Genomic DNA, 17211 nt, shown 5'->3' on the forward strand with positions numbered 1-17211 from the left:
GCTCCGGCCAGGGGCGGACTTTTATGCCTGGGAGCTGGAAGGGGAGGAGTTCGGGGCATGTGTGTAGGAGTGGCTTCTTGAATTTTGGTGTCCTCGGCTTGACGTCATTCTGCGCATGCTCAGTTGATTTGGTTCTTCCCCGGGCGCGGGAAAATCTGTGAAGAAGAACCCGGAAACAACAGGGACTGCTCCATCTTGTTCACCTTCCTCCATCTTGTCCCTTTTCCTTCACCCAAACACCAACCCTGTGAAAATCATGAGAAAACTATGAAATACTCTGCCAAGGTAGTAAGTATGCATTTCCAGAGAGGGAAGAAAGTAGTTTTTCATTTGGTTGAGAGGGAACTATGTGATTTTTGTGGCTAAAAAATGAACCAACCATTTCTGCAAGGGATAAAGAGGTAGGGTAAAATAGTTCTTTATTGTTACAAAACCACCTCCAGAGAAACAAATATGAAGTCTAATAATTATTGTACTGGATTAATTTTGAAACGGGGTTGACTGTTGACATCATGTTGTCTTACAAATAAGCATTTGTCTTCAAACTCATGTAAATGATGTCCCCTATGTAGTAAAAAATGGTCTTTTTATCTTAGGCATTGATGATTCTTAGAAAGTAAGTTGTCAATTCAACTCAAAATTGGCAAAAAACAATACAGATAATTAAAAGCCAACTAAAATGGCCACACACTTTAAAGAAGGTCCATTAGCCATGCAAATATGAAGTTACCTGCACTTCCGATAAGCACAATTAACTAAACAATGAAGCCCATTAACAACTACTTGTGGGACCTTAAGCTTTGGGAAACTGGGCTTTGATGAGTTGGAAAGGAAGGAAAGACAGAATTTGTTCTCATTTTGGGCTGAATTTTAATACAAAAGAAATCTTGTAGAGTCAGTTAGGGTCAGTTAATGCTCCTGGTAAACGCCACTCCCAACTCTCTTCCCTACAGCTTTAAAAAAACAAGTTCCTGTGTTTGATGGCTCTTAATGTTCTTTCTCCTGGAGTGAGCTAGGTGAAGACATGTTTGAGGCTGGGCGGTGTTTGGAAATAATCCACATTTTGTTCATGATGTTGTAATGATTGACTTTACAACTATGATTTTAAAATAATAGTTTTAAGCATGTCACTATTGTTTTTTCCGAACTTTGGGTTGAATTGATAAACTTACTTTTTAAGAATCAGTTGTGACCAGGCCCGGTGACTCATGCCTGTAATCCCAGCACTTTGGGAGGCCAAGGCAGGCAGATCACTAGAGGTCAGGAGTTCAAGACCAGCCTGGCCAACATGGCGTGGTGGCAGACGCCTGTAATCCCAGCTACTCGGGAGGCTGAGGCAAAAGAATAGCTTGAACCTGGGAGGTGGAGGTTGCAGTGAGCCGAGATCGTGCCACTGCACTCTAGCCTGGGTGACAAGAGCGAGAATCTGTCTTAAAAAAAAAAAAAAAAACAGTCATGCCTAAAACTATGTGTCCCATTTTAGAACAGAATCTGCTCTTAGATCTCTGTGTGCTGTTTTGTGTAAGAAGAGACTGCAGAAGCTGGAGTAAAGCAGACATTGAGCAGTCACACTGGGGCAGAGTCACCTCCTATTCCTGTACCTTTGCCATAATTGATTAATCTGAGTCTCACAGTCTTTGTGTGTCAAATGGGAAGAAGAGCCTGTCGCCATAAGGGCCAAATGAAAATGATCCATGTAAAGTGCCCTGCACAGTGCCTGCCTTCTAAATGAAAACTGCTGCCATTACTCATCATCATCATCATCATCATCATCATCACTATTACTCTATTCAGCCAAAAAATGATGTTAGTGTCCTGATCAGTGGTATAGCTGGCTATAAGATAGAGCTACGGGAGACTCGGTGTAGGATGTTGTAGTTCATTTTTGACTACTTCCCCAGTTCTTCCTTACAGTAGACATTTATGTGATTATCATGATGGTTTCTGTTTACAATAACCAACAATTTTCTCTTGCCTTTCCTTCACATTCTCTCCTTTGTATTTTCTTCTCAAATGGATTTGGTTTTATCACAATATGCCTAGATTCTTAGCAATAAATTACAAACCAACCTTTACTCAAGAATCCCCCCACCTCCCATCCTGTAGGGAGCAACCCCACTTTTCCTAAAATTCAGCTTTCCCTGTGGCCCTCTGTTCCTCTTACTGGGTAGAGGGAGAAAGATGTTTTCCATGCCCTCCAGGTTCAATCCCCATAGTCTGGTTCCCTGAGGTTCAGACCCTAATCCTGTCGGCCTTTCAAGTCTTCTGCTGCTCACTGTCATAGTGACTTTGCTTCTGCCATGCTTGTTTATTCACAAGTCCCTGAACATGCTAAGTGCTTTCACACCACTCTTAGTAGTTCTCTAGATGCCCTTCTTCCTGAGTTTCCAAGTCTTGTGCTTATTTTAATTCCACCTGAGGTCCCAGCTTCAGGCCACTCTCATGCCTCTTTTTTTCTGAGCTCCTAATAGTACCAATCCTTTGTCTCATGCATTTGAAATCGACATACTATCTTGTGTTCTGTGCCCACTGCAGTGTTACCTGTCCTTCTTCCTAGCCCATAGGCAGTGCTGGATATTTTTTCCTTTACTCCATAGCACCTCAAACATTCTTAATTATAACACTTAGCACATTATTTCATAAATCACCTATTTATATATCACATGGACCATCTCAGACTTGCTGGTAGCTGTCTCTCCAGCAAACTAGTACAGTTTGTGGCCCATAAAAGGTGCTCAATAAATGCTTGTGAAATGACTAGATGACAGAGCACTTGCCAGGCATGTTCATAAGCATTTGTTGAACAGTAAATTGGCAGAATCCTTGAGGGAATCATCTTTATTGCTTCTTTGTCTTCCTTATACTTACCAGAGTACCTGGTACACAGGTAGGTGCTTAAGACATAGTTATTGATCTACTGCCAGATCAACATACTGTGTGGAATAATGGGCACTCAGTACAGTATCACATGCCTTTTTTTCTCAAATGCAAGGCCATTACCCAGAATTTTAAGCTGATTAACGTGATTGCCATGTTAGAAGGGAAGGAAACGTTTAACCCTGGACAATACATCTCCAGTGGGATATTTATGACCCAGCGATATGTCATCTGAGAGGTTTCAGTGGCTGACACAGTAGTTAGCCTGATGGACATAAAAACACCTCAGATGGCACTAGGAGAAGGACCATGAATTCATATTGCATGCAGTGCTCAAAGAATTAAATTGTTACCACTTAACATTCATTGAATGTCGGCACTGTACTTTTGTAAGAGGAAAAAATAGAGGAGACACACTCCGTGCAGTGGGCTTTGTTAGCTATAATTAGTTGGTGATAGAACAGTGTTGATACAGCAGTTCAGCAGTTAAAGGAAAGCAGTGCCTGTGGTACAAATGTGAATATATTTATACATCTGGTTCTGTTCTGCTTACTGTGTTTCAGCACCATTACTGTTCTGGGACATGACGGCTAAACTAAGATAATTTTACCAGCTCATAGTTAAAAAAACAAAAAACAAAAAATAAGAACAGTGCCGTTTATGGAATGCCTTAGTTCAATCACATATCCTGTCATTTTTGTTTTGTTGTTATAACTGGAATTCTGGCTTCTTTGTTCTCTTTTGGAATAGATACACCTAGAAGCTCAGTCTATAGTCATAAATTGCAATTTCACTTCTCTTTATGTGAAGTCTTGCTAATTCTGATTATATGTGGATAGATCTGGATGACATTTATCTTTGCATTGTCTGGGAAAGCATAAAATAAAATTGCAAAGAGAAAGAACATGCTTGAAGTGACTTCAGAACCTGAATTGTTTCTGGTCTTTCATCAGTAAGTAGTGGTGTGTAAACTGTGTGGCTAATCATGGAACTTTGGGGTCATTTGGTCTTGCCCCTCTTTTCACACTCGAGGGACAGAGGCTAGAAGAGGGGAAGTGACTTGCCCAGGGTCACACAGTTTATTGATGATATACGTAGTAAGAGCACAAAAGCCCCTGGATTCCACAGCCAGGGCTCTTTCTAATGAGACTCATCAGTCAACTGAAGTAGTCCTTCTGAAGAGACCTGCATGTGGAAGCAAAATCCATATGTACATGTGACGTGAGATCCTTGAGAATGAGGAACCTTTATATCTTTATCAGTATTTTAAAAATCAGACTTCTGTATTGTTCACTCCCTGTAATATCCTTTTTTTTTTTTTTTCATTTAGGAGACTTTTGTTTGTTTGTTTGTTTTGTTTTGGTAAACTTAGGAGACTTATTTAGTTTAGGAGAATTCGTTACTTCACTTCCATGTAAATTATCCATGACTGGATACTGGATAGAGAGCACTGAAACTTGGATATTTTTGACAACTAGTTCCAATAATTTTGGACAGTCTCTCTAGATATTAACATTTGCCAGAGTTAGGTGATTGATTTGCCAGTAGTTTGTCATTTTTAAAATTATTTTTATTCTCCAAGTGCAGGTATATTGTAGCTTGCAAAATTAAGTGGGTGGAAAGATAAGCGAATTGAAAGTTAGAAAATCTGAGTTCTGCTTATGGCTCAGATTCTTAATGGTAAAATGAGTCAATTTAAACCAGATCAGTGTTTATCAAAGCATGGACTATGTATCATTAGTATTAATAAACAAGACATTTTAGAGAAGACGCACCTTAAACAAAAATTGAATACTTATATGTTTATTTTATTTTATTTTTATTTTTATTTTTTAAGGTGGTCTTGCTCTGTTACCCAGGCTGGAGTGCAGTGGCACAATCTCAGCTCGTGCAGCCTTGACCTCCTGGGCTCAAGCAATCCTCTTACCAAGTAGCTGGAACTACAGGCATGTACCACCATGCCTGGCTAATTTTTTTTTTTTTTTTGTATTTTTGGTAGAGATGGGGTCTCTCCATGTTGCCCAGGCTGACCTCGAACTCCTGAGCTCAAGCAATCCACCCATGTCAGCCTCCCAAACTGCTGGGATTACAGACGTGAGCTACCACACCTGGCTTGTGTTTATTTTAATGTGTAGTAGAAAAGTAAAACCATCGTATCTGATTGATGTCTTCAAAAATGCTGTTTTTCAGGGCAAAACTAAAAAATATTTGTGTAAAAATTATTAGGCACTTAACAAAAATTAAGGACTAGTACAAGTGAATAAGGCAAAGACCATGAAGATGATCCTCAAAGAAGTGGAACACAGGATCAGATCATCTCTAAGGTCCTTTAAATGTAAAAATTCTGTAATTCTGGTAACTTAAACCTGTTATTTATTTGTTCATTGTTGTACTGGCAGGTTTTACCTGTCTTTATCAAATAGTATGTCCAGGTCGGATGATAGAACGTCACAAATATAAGTTTAGCATTCATGCTATCTAAATTTTCTGGGTAAAAAGGAAAGCCTTGATATCACATTGGAAACATTTTAGAGATAAAGTCAGTGGGCTGGGCACTGTGGCTCACGCCTGTAATCCTAACACTTTGGGAGGCCAAGGCAGGTGGATCCCCTGAGGTCAGGAGTTTGAGACCACCCTGGCCAACATGGGTGAAACTTTGTCTCTATAAAAATACCAAAATTAGCCAGGTGTGGTGGCACATGCCTGTAGTCCTAGTTACTTGAGAGGCTGAGGCAGGAGACTTGCTTGAACCCGGGAGGCGGAGGTTGCAGTGAGGTGAGATTATGCCACTGTACTTGAGTTTGGGCAATAGAGCAAGACTCCATCTCGAAAAAAAAAAAAAAAAGAAGTCAGTGGAATCAATAAGCACAGCATCAGGGTTTTAAAGTGGAATGGGGGTTACGAAACCTGTTTAAATCCCTTTAAAATGCTTTGTAAGGACACAGTTCTATTCTCTCACTGAATTATAGGTTGATTGTATACACACAGGTTATACTGCACACATGATCTAAAGAAGAAATCCATCTCACAGCAAACCACATGACAGCTTTTCTGAAGATCTACCAATGAGGTTTGCAATACTGTATTCATTTGTTATTGGAAAAAAATAACAAATATGCCCGGAAGAGGAATCAGAATGGAAACCATAATATTATCATACTTTTTTTGTGTGTAAAAAAACCCTAATACGTCAAGACTGAACAAACAAGAATGGTTTATTTGTTTGAATATGCAGTGAGATATGTAAGCATTTGATGATCAAGCTTCAAGAACAAGATTTGAGGCTTGGCACAAAACTTGGAGAGTTAATTGGAAAATGGTTTAAGATGATAGCTCAGGCCTCCTCTAGAAAAATCTGCCAGTTTGTTCAGCACTGCCACCTCCCCATGGCCTGGACTAGCATCTGTCTTTGATGAACAGCTCATTGGTCCATGAATTCACACAGACCATGAATTCTGACACTACAAAGGGAGGGATTCTCCCCAATGAAATTGTATCTGGGAGGAAATCACCTAAATTCTGAGGACATTAGACATCAGGAAAAATGGAAGAAACTGTAGCTACTCAACTAGAGTGGAGATGATTTCAGGGGATTATAATAGATTGTTTGCAAATAGTTGAAGAACTGTCCAGTGGAAAAGGGATTGGGTTCTTATTTTCTTGTTATTTCAGAGTGCAGAACTAGGATTAAGAAGGAGGGACAGGCAGGAAACAAATATGTTAAAGACCATAGATTCTACTCCCAGTATATGCTGGATGTTGTGTATGTGATTTCTTTTAATTCTCACAAAGTCCCTGAGTGGTAGATGTTATTATCTCCCTACAACAGAAAAAGAGATAGGGATCGGGGAAGTTAAATGATACTACTACTAATAGCAGTAAAAATACTATTAGTTACTAGTAAAAAAAAAAAAAAAACTAACATTTATTGGGTATCTACTTCATGTCAGACACATTCTAAATGCTTTGAGTACATTATCGTTTTTTATTCTCGTAACAGTCTTAGGAGATATGTACTATATTTATATCCGTTTTACTGATGAGGGAATCAAGGCACAAGGGTTGAGCCATTTGCTTGGTGTTGTATGTTAATAAGTTGTGGAGTGGATTTCAGAGCCAGGCAGTCTAGCTCTGCAGCCAAACGTCTTTCACCCTTACACTATTCTGCTACTCTATTTTTGGAGCATTTGTTGTGTGTCAAATGCTGTACTTGATAGTTTGTATCCTCATAGCAACATAGAAAATTAGGCATTATTATTCCCATTTTACAGATGAAAAAAGTGAAGCTTAAAGAAATCAAGGAAGTTGCCCAAAGCCAATGACTGAGCTAAAATTGTTACTCAGTCTTCAGGTTCCAGGCCAAGGTCTTTGGACCATGCTCAGCTTTCTCAGAGGTATAGAATCTGAAACAGAAACTTTCTAACAAGTAAAGCTATCAAAAACTAGGTTGGATTGCACAGGGGGAGGACGGAGCTCTCCTTCTCTGGAAACCTCAGAATGAAAATTGAGGCCAGGTGGGGTGGCTCGTGCCTGTAATCTCCGCACTTTGGGAGGCTGAGGTGGGAAGATTACTTGAACCCAGGAGTTCAAGACTAGCCCAGGAAATATAACAAGACCTCATCTGTACTACTATCAATAACAAGAAAAATAAGCTGGGTGTGGTTGCCTATGCCCATAATCGCAGCTACTCTGGAAACTGTAGTGGGAGGATGGCTTGAGCCTGGGAGGTGGAGGCTGCAGTAGGCTATGATTGCACCACTGCACTCCAGCCTAGGTGATACAGCGAGATCCTGTCTCAAAACAAACAAACAACAAACAGACAACCAACAAAACAAACACAAAACATTATGTCATCTAGAGGGAAGGGATAGAGGAGATTCAGGCGTCATGTAAAACATTGAACCACATGCCCCATAAGATTTTGTCCTGCTCTGGGATTTATGCTGCTGTGTTTTTTACTCATCTTCCCATGTCACCTTGTTGTCCCCCAGGTGTACTCAAACATATGTGCAAATATCACTCTAATATTTGAATCTGGCTCTGGGGTTTAGATTGCCTTGGTAAGATACTCGCTTGCTAGGATATTTGACATGATGCCTTAGGGGAAATATTAGGTCATTTGAGAACTCAGCAGCATAAACACTAAGTGGTAAAGTTGTAAACTAAGGATGAAAATAAAGTGTGAGGGCCTTCACACAACGTGAACAGATAGGATCTTCCAATAGCAGTCAGGGTCTCCCTCAGATGTACTTTTATAGTGAAAATGTTTGGCTGTCTTAACTTTTTGAGGTGTTATCAAATCCCCAATTTGGGAGGAGTAGCTTCCTGAGGGTGGTCTCAGTTTTAATTATCTCCACTGGAATTTGCCCACTCTGCTAGAGGTCTTATTTTCAACTCTGAATGCCTGTGGGTGGACGTGTCTTCTTCCTATGAGCTCCAGGTGATATTTGTCGTACCACCTAGCAGAGTGGCTTTGGCGTGTTGCACTGCCTTGTCTCCTGAAACCATCTCTTACTTTGTACTTGGTCCTATGGATAACAAAGATTCTCAGTGCCTCTGGGTCAGGATAGCTATATAAAGTCTGCATCTTTATACGTCTCACTTCCCCCATCCCTGCCTTGAATCAGTCTTCTGTGCATTCTCCCTAATGTCTGCAAATTGTTTCTCTTTGATGGCATCATGGTGGTGGTGTAGATGTGCGAGCCTTCTTTGCTTACCTTGCTGTCTACTTTGGACTCAAAACTGAGAAGAAACACTGTTTCAGCTCAAAGCTGAGAAGAAACACTTTTCCCCTTTTTACTGTCCCCTCTACTCTACTGTTCCTTGGCCTTTGATGTTTAAATGTTTCTCTGAAGGAGGTGGGAGGTGGAGAAAGAAGTTGAAGCGATTCAGAAATTGCCTAGTGTTCCCCATAATGTCAGAAAATTTATTGCCCAGTATGGAGGCAAGATGGGGAACCAATTATGTACCATGTGATGATTGGCTACTCTAAAGTGGGTAGATTCGTAGAACAGGGACCTATTTACAACAGGAGGTTTACATCTGTGCTACTTTCAGTCTAATTCAAAATAATGACAATGATGTCTCTCTGATAAGCTGAGATGGCCTCCCAGAGGATTTTGATGCAGTAGCTGGGTCTGTAGCTTAGCTGAATTACAGAAAAGAAGAAATGGGTCTGTGTCTATATGTTAGTATTATGATGAAAGCTAGAAAACAAACACTAGAGTAGGTAGATATTACATTTATTCATATATTTAGGGATACAGTGACTGATTTATTAAATTTTCATTCAAATGTTGGTGCATTAAGTATAAATGCAAACAGTCCCATTCTAGTGAGCATTTAACTATTGGGATAAGAATATTACTTACCACTTTTAGAGAGTGACACAGTCAGCCCCAGCAGGGAACAGTCATTCGTTCTCTGGGAAAACTACTTTTGGAAGACAGGAAATGTTGCCAAGATTGTAAGCACCGAGGCTGAGTGTAACTAAGTCTCAGTGATGGAAAGGAAGACATCAAACATTTTTACATCTAAAAAAGCAACATCAGCTATAATGAGAAGGGTTTCCAGGTTACTAATGAGATCACAGTGGATTCGTGAATTTTCTATGTGGTAATAGCATATTAATTTCTAACCTTTCTAACAGGAAAAATCCATTAATTTTTTGCAGAAGTTAAACTTTCTTTTTGGGCTTCCAATTAGCCCCACTGTGATAATCAGTTCACAGTTCCTTCCTGCCTCCTCTCCTCCTTTCTGCCCTTCCTTCTTCTTGCTCCTCTTACTTTCTTTCTTCTCTGACAAAGATAAGAGGAAATAAAAAGTTTAGTCATTGAAGAAATGTGAGACTATCTAGGTTGCACGCTGGTCTGTTCTATTTCCCTCACTGAAATTGTCATTGTTAAAACAGATTGTTTCTTTAAAAAAATAAATAAATAAAGGAAAAGAGAAAACAAATTAAGCAAAGCCTGTAGAGGCAATATGTTTAGGGAGTCTTGTGTGGAGCTTTCAGTGTGTTCTCTGCTGCATGTTAACTATCAAGGGTTGGGGCTGGCATATGAAATATTGTTCCTTATTTAATGTTTCACACTTGAATCTCTGCACTGCATATTTGCTTCTCTTGTGACCTTCTCTTTGCATTTATAACTGCTTCTTTTCACCCATAATCCAAAAGTAAGTGTACATTCCTACAGAGAAATTAAAGGAAGCTGTCAGTGTAGAGTTAATATGGTTAAAGCATCCTTAACTCTGCGACAAACCCCTTAAATAATTAAAACTGTATGCTTGAAGAGTCAGATTTGCATTCCTTTACCAAGTTTATTTAGTACACTTTGTTACACTCAATTAAATGAGAATGTTCTGTTTCATTTTCTTTGCTTTGGGTTGATCATTTTGCCTTCTGATTCTTATGCCCTGGTGTAATTTCACAGTGCTTAGGTCTCTAAAACTATACATATATTAATGCATATGTAGATACATACATCTCATTAAAAGGCTTAGTATTTGTACTGAGTAGAATCTTTGCCCAAGACAGCTGAGCATTCCTAGTAACCTCAGGTGTAACTGGGACTGCAGATAATTCATCGCAGTAAAAACGAGTTTGACAAAGTTCTTTTAACATCCAGTGTCTGGGTTTTTTTTTTGTTTTTTTGTTTTTTTTTTTAAATTTTTTAAAGCCCTGTTATTTTGGCATCACCTTCCCTCCCTACAGTTTGATTTGTGCATAGCAAAAACGAGAAGATACAGGTGTTGAAAGGTTGTGGAAAGGAAATTAAATATAAGTGCTATCTCTCCACATCTCAGTTGGCAGAGCATGTGCAGACTGCTCTCCGTAAATTAGTTCATTGCTTAAGTTATGCATGTTTAAGAAGGAATAAATTAGTTATCCGTTTCCTAATGAGTAGTGGGATCAATTGGAGCATGATGAGAGAGAAATTGCATAATTTTGCTTTCCCAGTTGAGGTTCAATATCCCTAAACTTCACCATTAATCACTCTATCGGTTTCCTGGGTTATTTCAAATCTATACGTAAGATATTCTTTCCTTTTAATTTTCCTACCAGGTAAGTAAGTCTTTTTGAATTTGCCCAGTGGGTTTGTAGATGGGTGATGCTGTCGCCTTTACACCCAGAAGTGTCCTTAATTACAATGGGCCCTTCTGCCTTTGCATCAGTTTGTCTGGGTGCATTCATGAATAATAATAAATATGTATGTGCGATGACAATTTCAAGGGTTCTAATATGTTTAACTGTTATGGGATCTGTTATGTCTACTTTAGGGTCGACCCCATCCCATATGACACTCCAAAACCAGCGGGCCACACGCGGTTTGTCTGCATCTCAGACACACACTCCAGAACAGATGGTATCCAGATGCCTTATGGGGACATCCTTCTCCACACAGGCGATTTCACCGAGCTGGGACTGCCCTCAGAGGTTAAGAAGTTTAATGACTGGTTAGGTAAGGAATGATTGCGTTCTGGCGGCCCCAATTAACCTTTCCCGTCCGAGTGTCACTCACTGCGTCCTAATTGAATTAGAGCACTTGGAAGCCAGCTCAGCCATTTCTGGTATGATATGCGGTGGTGTCTAGCTTTAATCCAATTCTGTTAATTAAAGATGAATTTTTAGATATTTAATTTTACTGTGCATCCTTTCAGTGCCTGGCCTTGGCGGCTCTGGGGCAAAGGGATGGAAAGCTTTGAAACCGATCTCATCTCACTCATTCTGCTTTAATGAGGGCATTCATTGGCACACAGGAGACCTAGAATCATATTTTTAATTCATTGGCTCTGCAATCTTTCCCTGATATTATAAGCAAAGATATACAAATGACCTACTAGTAAGAGAACATTTCTAAGAAATGAAGGGGGATATAAAAGTCCTTATATGACACGAAGTTCCTATAGCACAGTGCTGCTTGGGAGCAGATTTCCTAAGTGAAAAGACCCCTGAAAACATGAGATGTATTACTGTAAAGTAAAAACTTAAGATATGAAATTGCCCTGTGTCCTGTAAAAAGGATAATAGCAATATTCTGGGTATTATGGAGGCACCCACAGGTCAGAATTACTGCAAAATGTTGGATCCTGGTTCCTCTTAGCGGAGGGAAAGAAGTGCAAATGTTCTGAGATTTTAGAATCTCTAAAGACAAAAGAATTAGGTAGTAAAGAGCAGACATCACTCTGGGAGCATAGCATCGTCGATAATATGTCAGCCAACAAAAATAACTTGGGAGATTTAGGCAAAAACTTTACAATTTTGTTTTCCATCAAACTAAAGCAGGGTTGGAAAATTTTTTAAATTTTTGATTAAATGATAAGATGTATGTGTTAACGGAAAGATGATATTTTAGAATTATAAGCAATAAACTTAACTAATAACATAATTATTTTGATTTTTCATGTGACTTTGCTCATCTATTCACGTTTTATATGGTTGACATCTGAGTACATGTCTGCTCTTTGACTTTTGGCTGTTTTCATTTAATAGTATTTATTGGTAAGACTTAAAATGTTTTTGCATAGTTTTCATACTTATTCTTTTTAATAGCAGCATGGCATTCGTATGGTTGGCTATGCTTTTCTTTAATAAGACATCTCTCTAAAAATGACCATTTAAACTGATATCAATTTTTCCTCTGGTAGCTAGCACTGAAATGTGCATTTTTGTTTGTGTATGTTGTTTTGTTCCTGTTGATTTATTTCTTAGGGAAAAATACTATACTTAAGTTGCTAAGTCAAAGGATACGAAATTCTTTATGGTTTTGCTGCATGTCGGCCTCTTGCTTTCCAAGGGCACTGTAGCTGTGTGTTTCACTAGCAGTGAACGAATGTATAGATACCAGTTTTACCATGGTCTTGGCAGCATTGGATGTTGGAGCATTTATATTTTGTGTTGTTTTAGTAGGTACTTAATCATGTTATTTAAAATGGTAAGATGTTTTAAATATTATGTAGCATAATCTCGTTTTTACAGATGACACAAAGATGTAGAGATTTTTTCAGTTTCATAGTGGCAGAGTTGGTTCTAAATCCAGATCTTCGCTTCTGTTTTTTTTTTCCTCTACAATAATCTCTTTATTTTAGCAACTTTTATCCATGAACTATTAGCAGTTAAAAATTCTTGTTGGGTAAATTTTGACAATTTTAAACTAGTCTGTGTCAATGGAATTTCAACACAGAAATTATCAAGCTGCGTTGACAATGTTGATTTTTAAAGGAAGACAACAGCACTGTGCGAAGTGTTTATAGAAATGGAGGACAGGTTAGGGCGGGTTATAATCTTGTTTAGCCACTGACCTTGGGCAACTGAGTTAACCTCCCTTTTCCCCTTGGTTTCCCTCTGCAGGACGAAGGATTAATACTACCTGTCTTTCTGGATTGTTGTGTAGATTAATCAGTAAATGATTGCTGCTAGTAAGTTTTTGTGGGCCATTAATAACTGAATGGGGAATGTGCCGAATGAACCATCAACATATATTTAAAGGGTAAAAACAAGAAGAGGCCAGAGGAATTATTTAGTAGATTAGAAGTAAACACTGGGAGATTTTATAAGGGAAAGTACTCCATTAATGGAAATGTGCCGTAACTAAGGAAATACAATGATAAGGAAATAAAATGCCAAGGCACAGCTGCATGGTCAGTTCCTTCTCTTCTCATTTCCCCTATGATCTGGTGAGGCAGGAGGAAGAGGTTTCAGCATGGGATGCAGAATGTGAGACGACGGAAGGGAGCCCTGGGATATAGTTAGAGGAGTTGGGATCCCATAGAGAAGGCCAAGAATAGCTCACTGTTACCCAGGCAACCTCATGGTGCTCAGAGGGTAAGAGATGGTGTGTGATAACACTCTACCACTTGGCTCAATCAGGACCCTTTCTGAAAGGGTACTTCTAGCAGCAGCTGCCAGGTGGCCTGGCAGAGTGGAGTCAGAGGTCAGATCAATCTAGAGCTTTAGGGCTTTTGCCATAATAGGGCATCCAACTGTCAGTGGGGCATGGGTCTCACAGATTTGGTAGGCATTTAGAGTCCAGTGAATCTCTGATTTCTACCTTTCGACTCTAGTGTAGACTACCCTGATTATTGAAAACAATCTGACTGTCCCCCAAGCTCCTTTATTCTGTGTCTGAGCTAATTTGTTTCTACTACAGGCCAGGCACTCCCTCTATACCTGTAACATCCTTCTGAAGTTGCTAATATTATCCCCATTTTACCCAAGGTCATTTAGTATGTAAGAAGCTCATAGTGGCTGAGCATCCACCCAGGTTCACTCAGCTAGTAGAATTGGGGCTGTCTGATCCCAAGTGTGAGCCCTTTTCCTTTGTCATTCTGTGGTATTATGACAGGGCTTGTGGCATCTAGAAGCATGCAGATTTGAAGCTTGCACTAGGAAGTGCTGTAGCTTCCGGCAGCTTCCTGTGGAAGTTGAGTAGCTGTTTGACTATGTGCTAATATTGCACATATTTGAAAGATGTGTTTAAGCTCTGCCCATCTTAAATCTCACCCTTGACCTAGCAGCTGCAAGGCCTGGGATTCCCATCATGAGTTCTCTGTTGGTTCAGAGATTATGGTCCCTGGTTAATCTGTACGTATGTCACCTAGCAGGTGTAACAGGTAAAGTTATTAATATGGGTAATTTATCAGATAATCGAGCACAGCTTCATCTTAGGTCATAAGAACATTGAACTCAAACCAGATATCATTACAGGATGGAACGGGAGTATAACATGTAATGATTATGAGCAACTAGGAAGACCCAGCCAGTTTTGAATTCACTGCCTTTGATAAGTTGCATAAACTCTCGAGCCTTGATTTGCTCATTTCTAAAATGGGCATCATAATGATAATACACCTTACGGTGCTTGTGAGGATGTGCTCTGTGAAAAAGCTCATGCTGTTCTTAGAACAACCCCTGGCCTATATACAACTTTCAACTAGTAGAGTAGAGGAAACCAACAGAGCTAGTGTCATAGAATCCCAAAAGCAGAAGTTAAAAGGAGCTGGCCCTGGGCATTTAAAGAGAGATCCAGAGTGTAAAGAGGGAACACCAAAATGTATAAAAACGAGCCTCCCTTATAACAGTGACACTAACCAGACAGAATGTTAGGACAGGAAGAGACCTTGTAGGCCATGGAGTCCCACTTCCTAATCTGATAGAAGTGGAAACTGAGACTGGAGAGATTGAATGAATTGTCCATGGTTTCTCAGATAATTGATAGCCAAGTTGGGCTAGAATTTGGATGGGGCAGGGTGGGGTGGGTGAACTAACATGTATTAACATGTATTGTCTGTGGGAGGTAAGGTCCAGATGCTGTACCCCTGCATTACATGTGTCATTTCATACAACCCCCACAATAACTTGTGAAGTAGTAGGTATTATTAGCTTCCTTTTAACTCGTGAGGAAACTGAGCCTTGGTGAACTTAACAGTTCAGCGGTGACTTCAGGATTTGAACTTAGTCCATCAGACTCCAAGTCCCAAGTGTATTTCCTTATCAGCTCTATTCCCAGAGTGGGGCTTGAAATCTGTTGGAGGAACCATATCCTGGGTAAAACCATGGTTCTTCAAACAACTGCCTCCTTTTAACACGAGTATTTACATGTACATACGTACAGGGTCTAAGGTGGTTTACTTCCTGCGAAAGCTGTTTTGTGGCACAGCCTCTCTGTGTAAGCTGGCTGATGGAAGAGCATTGTGAGGTGGGGAAGTATTCTCACCATTTGGTGTAGACAATTCCAGTGGCAGTGAATTACAACAAAGCAAATACCTGTAAAGAATTCTACAGATGCAGCCAGTCACGTAAGCTCCAAAGAACAGTCTAAATTATGTTATGACATTAGCATTTCATTGACCAGTCCTGGAAATGAGTAGCTACTGATGGTAGCCTGGAAATATCATCTTTTTGGGCAAGTATTTCCCACTTATGAACACTTGAAATGATCAGGATAGTCTAAAAACTGCAGCTACAACCCCATTGACCCCTTTCCTCCCAAATCTCTGCCATGGATTGGGGAATGAAGCTTAGAATCCCTATATCTGACAGCTGGAGGGAGTGACAGAGCCCCTGTTTTCCATCTCTCCCCAGTCTGGCTAATCAGACATTCCAGTTCCCCATTCGCTCAGACAACCTGTGCCTCTCTCCCCCTGGCTGCTGCCCATAGTGCTGTCTTCAGGGGATCCAGTCCAGGGTCAGAGGGGCAGGTGGCTTCTTATTGCCAAAGATTTATTGCCAGAGTGTATGGAAAGAGGTACAGGTGAATCTTTCTTAAAGAAATACTTTTTAAAGTGATAGTCAGCTCCTATTGTCTCATTAACATTTTAGCTCAGATGTGTTCTAGGTAAGCCATGAATAGGCTTTGGTGAGTTGAACTGGGACCCTGCCACCCAACAGTTAATAACATTTTCCTTCTTATCTTGGCAAAAATGCATACCAATCCCAGACTTGGCTTAAACATAAACTTGTGAACTAGATAAAGTACCTGTCAGTTAAAATGTGATTATTTTTATTGCCTTGAACATCAGTGGCTTCTAATACCACATTCCCTAAAGGTACATTTTGCAAGGCCTCTTACCATGTGTGACCTTCCCGCATGTTGGCCCTGTGTTCCTCCCACTTGTGCTTCTTTGAGATTACTTACTGTTCACTCGATTTCGTCCCTGTTGTGCTTTCATCTTCAGAATGCTTTTGGTAGCCTTCTTGAATATTTGAATATTGCAGTTATGCTCATGGATGCTACACAAATGGTCATTAGAAGATCTCATCGTCTGATTGCACGTCCACCTTCTTATTTCTGATTTTCCCTTATGCCCATACTCAGTTTCTTCCCATTCTTCAAATGCAGCATGTCCCTTCACACCTCTTTCCCTTTGCAAACGCTGTTCTCACTTCCTGGAACGACCGTCTCTAGGAGAACTCATCTTTTATTACAGGTTATCTTTCATAATAAGCTACTTTCCTTAACACATCAGTCACCCATCTGTGCATCCCTTCCCATGGCTATGCCATTGTTTACTTGTTTCTCTGCCCCACCAGACAGCAGTGTGCATAATGAGTGCTCTTGGTACGCCTGGTTCTGAATATAGGGCCTGGAACGTTGTTGGTGTACCCAGATGTTTGTTGAATCATTGAGTGAGTGGATGAACATAAAGGTACAAGATGTTTTTTCCTGCCTGCACCTTTGGCCAAACTTTAGAATTATGTCACACTGTATGTATAGTGCCTAATCCTTCCCTCCCCTTCCTTTTACTTTTATTCTCAAATAACTTATACTATCCCATTGGCTGTTGTTGGTGATTCCTATATATTGTGCAGAAATAAGAAGGGTATATTGTTGCTGT

The 17211-nt window shown here is 39.9% G+C and overlaps 1 protein-coding gene across 16 annotated transcripts in view; it reads left to right on the plus strand.

Annotated features, from left to right (window-relative positions):
• The window catches only part of MPPED2 (metallophosphoesterase domain containing 2), a 196542-nt gene that overhangs the window by 39536 nt on the left and 139795 nt on the right, over window positions 1-17211 (plus strand). For 13 of the 16 annotated variants that reach the window (XM_074014009.1, XM_065528358.1, XM_074014013.1 and 10 more), the window contains one exon: window positions 11155-11336. The exons of the other annotated variants lie outside the window; for them this stretch is intronic. In XM_074014009.1, coding sequence (XP_073870110.1) covers window positions 11155-11336 — 182 coding nt within the window. The remainder of the gene's footprint in view (window positions 1-11154; window positions 11337-17211) is intronic. 16 annotated transcript variants of the gene reach the window in all.

The sequence above is a fragment of the Macaca fascicularis genome, chromosome 14 (genome assembly GCF_037993035.2).
Source record: "Macaca fascicularis isolate 582-1 chromosome 14, T2T-MFA8v1.1".
NCBI lineage: Eukaryota > Metazoa > Chordata > Mammalia > Primates > Cercopithecidae > Macaca > Macaca fascicularis.